The 8555-nt window shown below is 35.4% G+C and overlaps 1 protein-coding gene across 1 annotated transcript; it reads left to right on the forward strand.

Moving 5' to 3' along the window:
* The first annotated feature begins 369 nt into the window (after nt 1-369).
* Nucleotides 370-7887, forward strand: LOC21395227 (phosphoglucomutase, cytoplasmic). The gene is made up of 18 exons (XM_010103673.2): nt 370-776; nt 1876-1957; nt 2481-2536; nt 2678-2791; nt 2889-2951; nt 3261-3377; nt 3500-3600; nt 3926-3985; nt 4092-4191; nt 4289-4446; nt 4520-4615; nt 5403-5466; nt 5564-5645; nt 5737-5912; nt 6061-6137; nt 6836-6968; nt 7332-7448; nt 7530-7887. The coding sequence occupies exons 1-18, from the start codon at nt 696-698 to the stop codon at nt 7599-7601; spliced, it is 1749 nt and encodes a 582-aa protein (XP_010101975.1). The 5' UTR covers nt 370-695; the 3' UTR covers nt 7602-7887.
* The last annotated feature ends 668 nt before the right edge of the window (nt 7888-8555 follow it).

Here is an 8555-nt window from a genome sequence, read left to right on the forward strand (position 1 = left end):
TTTTAATAAAAATATCACGTATTACACAAATAATGAGTGTCATTGAACCATTTTTAGTATACAATTACTTTATTAGCTTCATTTCATTTAGTCACACAAAAGTGTAATTACATAATAAGAGTTGTCATTTTTTACTATATTAATTTTCTCTTAATTTATCTGACCTAAAGAACCATAGAGATTTATCTATAGCGGCCAATAACAGTAACAGAAGTAAAACTTTATCAGAGAGAATAATTTATAAAAATTACCGAAATTCAGGAGAAAAAAATTAAATTAAAAATTCATGAGACATTTTGTGAAAATATGCAATTTACCTCAAAATTTAAAATGTGAATAAAGAGAGGCACAAATGGCCGAAGCAGAATACAAAGACGTGGGGGCTTTGAAATTCTCATCGCATAAACGTAATCTGCTTGCTTCCTTACGTTATATTCCTTTTCTCCTCCACTCACAAAACCCATTTCCGTTTCACTCACCGTCTCACATAAACTACTAAAAAAAAAAAGCAAAAAAAAAAAAAAAAGTAATAAAATATAAAAAAGGAATATACTCGGGCACTCGTCTTCTTCAAACTTAAAGGTAAAGCCACCTTATAAATCACAGTATTCCGCATAATATACATATCTCATCTGTGATTTCTCTTGGTTTTATCGCATTTTCTCTGATTTCTGAGCTGAGGAAGAAGGAGAAAAATGGTGGTGTTCAACGTTTCCAAGGTCGAGACCACGCCTTTCGATGGCCAGAAGCCTGGTACCTCCGGCCTCCGCAAGAAGGTTGGATCTTTTTTTCTTTCGCTCAATACTTTTCCATTTCCATTTTCTTATTTCGAATCTCTTTGGATTCTTCTGTTTTTCTTGCGATTTCCCGTCGATCGTTCGTCAGCGCGGCGTTTTTCTTTGTTTTCTATGGAAATTTCTGCTTCAATCACAATTTGATACTGGCCGATTGGTGGATCGCTTTGGCGCAATCGGAATTGCGCCATTTTGATCTCCAATTGGATCAAAGGGATCCGTTTCTGATTTCGGATTTCGAGAAATTAGACGCGATCTTGTATTAGTACTCAGCACAGTCATCGACGTAGCTTACGATCAGTAAATCTAGCGATGGAATGAAATTAAAAAGCTATGGTATTTTTGATTAAATATTCTTCTCTAAATTGTATAAAAGGCACGAGATTTTAATTTATCTAAACTAGTATATTTCTTATATTTTGGCGACCAATTATTTAAGGAGAGATTCATTATGTTCATGTTAAAAGTCGCGGCATTGATCACTAGTGTATGTAAAAGTAGAACGGACTCTTTTCCATTCTGTTGTAGACGAGCTTTGCGGAGTAGTGGAGTAATTGAAACGTATCAGATCGAGTATTGTTTTTATTCTTGTATCAGAAAGTAGTCAATCGTCTTCTTATGTGTTTTAGTTGGTTTCTATTGTTAACATACTTGTTTATTAAGATAATCTGCTAATATTTAATTGGCTAGCGTTAAGTTTAAAACACCTCTCTACATTTAAAAAAAATAAAAAATAAAAAGTGAGCTTCTTGGATCTTTCAATTTAAAAAAAAAAAAAAGAGAAAGAAGAAGACGAAAACGAGCTACTACTACTTGGTCCTTTGTCTGGTAATTACATCTTTTTGTTATATAATTTGGAGAACATACCATTGGAATCGTTAAACTAAAACCAAAATAATAATAATAAGTAAATAAAATTAATTAGTATACATTTGTGAATTTTGGAGTTTAATGAAATTGAGTTTGCTTGCTTCTAACTTCTAAGGTTTGAAATGTCTTTATCATGCTAGATTATTCCATTTAGATTGCTATTGTTTCTAAAATATGTTATTTAAAAATTATGGTTTTTGGATCTCTTCAGGTGAAGGTTTTTGTTCAGCCTCATTACTTGCAAAATTTTGTTCAGTCAACCTTCAATGCCCTCTCTGGAGAAAAAGTTAGAGGTAGGATCTTTTCTTATCCTACAAATATCTTTCTATGCTTATATGTAGGTAATAGGGGCATGCGTATGTGTTAACGTATATTAGATCCATTAATTATTTCCGTTCCTTCTTATACAATAAAAAGTTATATAAAGTCTCAACTCAAAAGTGAAAATTGAAGCTTAAGGTAGTAAGATCACTTGGTCTATTGGAGTAAACTCATGTTGGAAGTTCACATGCATTTCAGATAAGGAACTAATGTAGGATTCTTAAAAAGAAAGAAAAATTATGCTGGCTTACTTTTCATTGGCATAATTTCTTTACCAATGCTAAATACTTTCCTTTATATTGTGGCCTATGATTGAAATGTTGCACGGTGAAATTATCATATATTATTTGGAATTTATTATTCTTATTTTTTTCTCCTTTTTTGGGTTTTTTTGGGGACCCCTTAATGTGTTTCTGCTTTTTTACTGTGTCTACTAAGTTATGTTTCTTGAATGGTTCTATTTATATTATTGCAATTTATGATCACTTTTTGCAGGTGCAACACTTGTTGTGTCTGGTGATGGCCGCTATTACTCAAAGGATGCTATTCAGGTACTAAACGCTTACGTTGTCTCTAAATGCAATTAAATTACTAATAGTGCAATGATAAATAAGGCACTATTTCTCTTCTATGCTGTTTCTTTATGATACGCAGTGAAAAGTAACTTCTTATCTGATTTTTTCTGATGACAGATCATAATTATGATGGCAGCCGCCAATGGAGTAAGACGTATATGGGTTGGTCAAAACGGTTTACTTTCAACTCCTGCTGTGTCAGCTGTTATACGTGAAAGAACTGGCGTAGACGTAAGTTTACACTTCTTCAAGCATCATGCGCATGGCTTAAGTTTCCTACAGTTCTAACTTCTAAGATGAATTTGTACTTTCCAAACTTCAAAATCAGGGGTCTAGGGCGTCTGGAGCATTTATATTGACAGCAAGTCACAACCCTGGGGGTCCTCATGAGGTATGCCATATATTGTAGTTATTATTTTTCCTTCATTTTTTTCTGCAATAATTGGGAGCCGGGGGAGTGGAATGGGTGTTCTTTCAGGAGACCTCTGCAAAGATATGACATCCTTTTGTCCCAAAGAAAAAAGATGAAAACTGTCTTGGTCTTTTGCAATAGCTTATCCATTGCCGGTGTTTGAATCACTTTTAGCAGTTAGTTATATTCCTTCAAGAACTCAGCTTAGAATTTCTGTATGTCAGTAGATAGATAGTTTACTCGCGATGTTTTGGTAAAGATGATATCCTTTCTGTTTCTCCTTTGCAGGACTTTGGAATTAAATACAACATGGAAAATGGTGGACCTGCTCCTGAGGCAATCACTGACAAGATATATGAGAACACAAAAACAATAAAGGAGTATTTAATTGCTGATCTGCCTGATGTACTGCTCCAATCTTAAGCCTAATCCTGTAGAATTTTTGTACAATCCTTTTCAGTGGTTTTATGATGGACATTTAGTTTTGTCAATTATGTTCTTATATCATAATCTTTAATATGTGGCAGGTTGACATCTCTACAATAGGTTTAACGAGCTTTAATGGACCTGAAGGACAATTTGACGTTGAGGTTTTTGATTCTGCAAGTGATTACATAAAATTGATGAAGTAAGCTTTCTCTACAGGAAGCACACCTTCCAGCATGTTTTGCTCGTACATTATGGAACTATGGCATATGCAATCACTTAAATATAGTAAATGTACTGAACCCTGACTAAAGAGCTGTACAATGTAGAAGCTCCTAAAGCATAGTGATCTCCATTGCTTGTCTGCCACATAAAAGCTGTTAGATGATTTTTCTTTGCTATTCTATGAGCAATTTATTATAGTTAGGCTCTTTTGGCTATTGTAATGTTCTATCTGATATTCATTTTGTCCGTGACGAGTGCATTCTATCCCCTTTCATTTAATGATCACTTTCTCGACTTTCCAGGTCAATTTTCGACTTTGAGTCTATTCGGAAGCTGCTAACATCTCCAAAATTCACATTCTGGTACATAGAAAATCTTTCTTTGCATATTTGGTGTAGAGAATTCTCTTTTGGCATCTACATAGTATAGTATTGTAGGCTATAACATACTATGTTGTCAATGTTGAAGTTTTGATGCTCTACATGGAGTTGCTGGGGCTTATGCAAAACGTATCTTTGTAGAAGAGCTCGGTGCTCAAGAGAGCTCTCTATTGAACTGCACGCCCAAGGTTTGCCCAACTTCTGCTTATGACTTAAAATCTCCGCAGCAGTTTTGCCCTGGTGGTTCACCTGTTGATTTATTGGTCATTGACTTTATGCAAACAGGAAGATTTTGGAGGAGGACATCCAGATCCCAATTTGACTTATGCAAAAGAGTTGGTTGCTCGTATGGGATTGGGAAAGTCAGATACTCAAGAAGAACCCCCAGAATTTGGTGCCGCTGCTGATGGTGATGCAGACCGCAACATGATCCTTGGTAAAAGGTAACTTCTCCTACGTGAGTGAAATTGTCATCTTGTTTATAACATTCATTTATAACATGTCTTGCTTTATTAGGTTTTTTGTTACCCCATCGGATTCTGTTGCCATAATTGCTGCAAATGCTGTTGATGCTATCCCATACTTTTCTGCTGGTCTGAAGGGAGTTGCCAGGTTCTCTTTCTCTTTCTGAGTATTTGTCTCTGAGTATATAATCGTGTTTTAACTCGTTATTGTTGGTATCTTGAAGAATTGTCAAAGGTCAGGTTTGAGAATTAAAATAAAGTTAATAGTTTAACGTAATCCCAAATTGAATGAGAATCCCAGTGTTAAACAACACATTGAAATTGTAGTGAAGAAACATAACTGCAACATGAGGTAGACATTCATGAATCATAACATGCATTTTTCATAGATAGGTTTTTATTACTGATTAGTAAAACAATCAAACAAATGATGTTAGTGGAAAATGTTGAAAGAATGAAGGTTAAGATAAGAGATTGATGGTAAGAGAGCATCTAATATTGGTTTTCTGGGCTGTATTAATGGAAATTGCAAAAGTTCTTTCTGTATGGATGTTGGTGCAATCGACGCTTGAGCATATTTTCTATGTACTACATCTATGTATCCTTGTGACTTGAGCTTTCATAAGACGAGTGTCATAAGAATATTACATTATGCATTTTGATAGAACAGATTGGTAATGGGTTCGGCCCTTCGGGAACAAAAGAACAAAGAACACAGAAAACTTCATAAGGAGGCAATTGTACTTGGTTCACAATTTATTATAGAGTGTTCACTATTTGCAGCATTTGCATTTTATTTTGTTTTGGAGGTTAAATATCTGAGGTTCTGTTTTATGTTTTGAGATTATTTGTGGATTACAATAAACAGGTTGTATGTTTTCAAGCCTTTCTCTTGGTGGTAATTTCTTATTTTACCTTGACATTGCTACTTGTAGGAGCATGCCGACATCTGCTGCCCTTGATGTTGTAGCTAAGCATTTGAATTTGAAATTTTTTGAGGTAGTCTGCGGTTCCCTCTTTGACTTGTTTATATTTATAAGTATTTTCTCATTAATATTCAATTTTCAAATCACGTATATGTTATTTAAAATGCAAGGTACCTACTGGCTGGAAATTTTTCGGTAACTTGATGGACGCCGGATTATGCTCAATTTGTGGTGAAGAAAGTTTTGGAACTGGTTAGTTTTGACCTTAGTAAATTAATTCGATTTCTTGGAGAAATGTAAATCATAAAGGTTATCATGTTGTAATTTTTCGGCCATTGGACAGGCTCGGACCACATTCGAGAGAAAGATGGAATCTGGGCAGTTTTGGCTTGGTTATCTATACTTGCACATAAGAATAAGGAAAACCTTGGTGGAGAAAAGCTTGTGACGGTTGAAAAAATAGTTCGTCAACACTGGGCTACCTATGGTCGCCATTATTACATTCGATACGACTATGAGGTATGGTTGTATTTTCTGTTAGGCTGTAACGTCCTTACTTTTAGCTACTGTAATACCACGTTGTTGTTAGTGTCGTTGTTTCTATTTTTTTTTTCCTGGGCTAAAGTCATCACGTTGTTGTTTAATTATTACAAATTGTTTCTTGAAGAATGTGGACGCTGGTGCAGCGAAGGAACTAATGGCATACTTGGTCAAGCTGCAATCATCCCTTCCTGAAGTTAATGAGTATGTTTCCTCAATCAAGTTAAACTTACTTTTGATTTGTTGCAAACTCGTATGTAATTGCAACTATTATTTCGGGTGCTTTCACATTTTCTGATCTGAAGATGTATTCTTGTAGTTTTTCTGCCTACTGCAGTGCTGGTTGTCTCTCTTAATCTTATTTTGATGCTCTCAGATTTAGCTACTTTTGACGACAAAGAATATGAAAATGAAAAACACTGACACACATCAATCCACTGCTGAAGGATTATTAAAGAAAACTATTATTAACAGGATTAGCTGAATGAAGACCTGCTACATTGACGATATTGGGAAAGGCATAAGCCATTTATATTGCTTTGCTTTTAGCTTATTATCTTTGTTTTTTATTTTAAAGCATGGTTAAGCCAATAAGCCACTCGATTATAATCTGTCCCTTTAAGCCATTAGGACTTGTCATCCAAACATGGGTGATTCAGAAAGGAACCTTTCAGGTAATCAGAAGCCCAATTAGGTTTTCTGATTTCTGGGGATGGTTCTTTTTCATATTAGGTTTGATTGAACGTTTCAAAATTCCAATTAGTTTGGCAATATTGCTGACAAGGTTTTGGCAGCAGCTATTTGGAATTCATCTGTGTACCTTTGCCGATCGCTTTGACTTCACGGCGCGTAGTGTGATCATTTAGCTAAATTATTAAGTCTCATTGTTAAATCATATACAGGATAGTGCATGGCGCATGTCCAGATGTTTCTAAGGTTGTCCATGGTGATGAATTTGAATACAAAGATTCTGTTGATGGCTCCATTTCAAAGCACCAGGGTATTCGATACTTATTTGAGGATGGGTCAAGACTGGTGAGCTTTAATTCTCACACCTCAAATTGTTTACGATTTCCCCTGAGCATGATATAGCAAATTATGACTCATGCCTTGGAGAGGTTCTCTAGCGATGGGTGGTGAAGTAAATTCTTTGTAAAGACTTCGTTGCCAGTTGCCAGGGTACATTGAGAGCCAGTTTTTCTCAATTAAGCTAAAATACTCGAGGGCCTATCATTTCCTAAACCATTGAAAGCAAGAGTATCATGTAGTCCTCGCTACGAATTGCATTTCTTTGTAAATAATGTTTTAAGATTTCACATATTTCTGTTGTCCTATGAAATCAAATTTATTAACTTTTATCCGGCCGTTCTTTTCATCTTCCGTTAAAAACAATTGCAGGTGTTCCGCCTCTCAGGCACTGGCTCAGAAGGTGCAACCATCCGTCTGTACATTGAGCAGTATGAGAAAGATCCATCAAAAACTGGGAGAGATTCCCAAGAAGCACTTGCTCCTCTTGTGAGTTAGCCGTCATTTTTTCCCATCTTGTTGGTTAACCTTCTGACCGATTCTATGAGTGACTGATCTGTTTTCTTACAGGTTGAGGTTGCTATTAAACTTTCCAAGATGCAGGAATTCACTGGTCGATCTGCCCCTACCGTTATTACATAAATCGAACGTTGCAGTGAGTCGAAACACTTTTCATTTTCTTTGAAATAATAATCAGGTTGGCTAAACGGCTTTGCTTATATATACCTATTGAGGAACTTTTATGTTGATTTGATGCTCCCAATGATCTTTCCACATGTGCTGCCGAGTCATGCGGTTTTTTCCTGCAAACCCAACGAGTGTGTTGTGGACTTAAAACTTGTGATATAATTTTTGGTTCAATAAGTAATGTGAATGTTGTCATAAAACTTGGCCATTGATATTTTAATCTTGCCCGAGCTTTTTATAATTTACAGAATTGAATGCTTTGAAATTTGATTATTGTTGTCTGTTTTTATAGGTGAATCGAGTCTGTTTTTGTTGTGCTTCAAAAATTTTAAGAAAATTGTATTTTCTAGAGTGCTGTCTTGTTATAAAGCGTTTGGTTAAATTTTGATTGGAAAAGTATCGGGGTATCTGTCAGTTGCCAGTAGCACGTGTTCTGGTCTTTGGTCTCGGTGTGGGTCCCGTAGTGGGAGTTATTTTCTTTGGCACTATATAGTATGTTATATGTATGTATTCGCGCGCACACATACTATACACACACTACACGAGAACTGTCTTGACGGACCGATTCCATATGGTATGGAGCCTATGGATTCACGAGGAAAGATGTCTATCAACATTTTTCTATGTAGGTAATTGAATTTCCTTGACTGAAACGTTCTCTCTTGGGTATTCAACATTTTCCTATCTCTTGGTAATCGGGGCAGATAAGATACCGCAACTAAATTTGAAAGATATAAATGAAGTTCAATTGACATAAATTGGAAAATTTATTAAGCAAAAAAGAAATTGTAAATTCTCTCTTACGAGGAGAGAACAAATAATGAAAAAAGAAATGGGTTTTGGGTTGAATTTGAAAGGAATATGATGTCTCATTTTATAGGCTCTTACAAGAAAGTTTTCCTTCTACCC

This window comes from Morus notabilis, unplaced genomic scaffold (genome assembly GCF_000414095.1).
Source record: "Morus notabilis unplaced genomic scaffold, ASM41409v2 Scaffold677, whole genome shotgun sequence".
NCBI lineage: Eukaryota > Viridiplantae > Streptophyta > Magnoliopsida > Rosales > Moraceae > Morus > Morus notabilis.

Coding starts and splice junctions, on each gene's coding strand:
- LOC21395227 (XM_010103673.2), top strand. CDS start 696: ATGGTGGTGTTCAACGTTTCCAAGGTCGAGACCACGCCTTTCGATGGC. Junction 3,986..4,091: donor TCTCCAAAATTCACATTCTG/GTACATAGAAAA, acceptor TCAATGTTGAAG/TTTTGATGCTCTACATGGAG. Junction 7,449..7,529: donor AAGAAGCACTTGCTCCTCTT/GTGAGTTAGCCG, acceptor GTTTTCTTACAG/GTTGAGGTTGCTATTAAACT.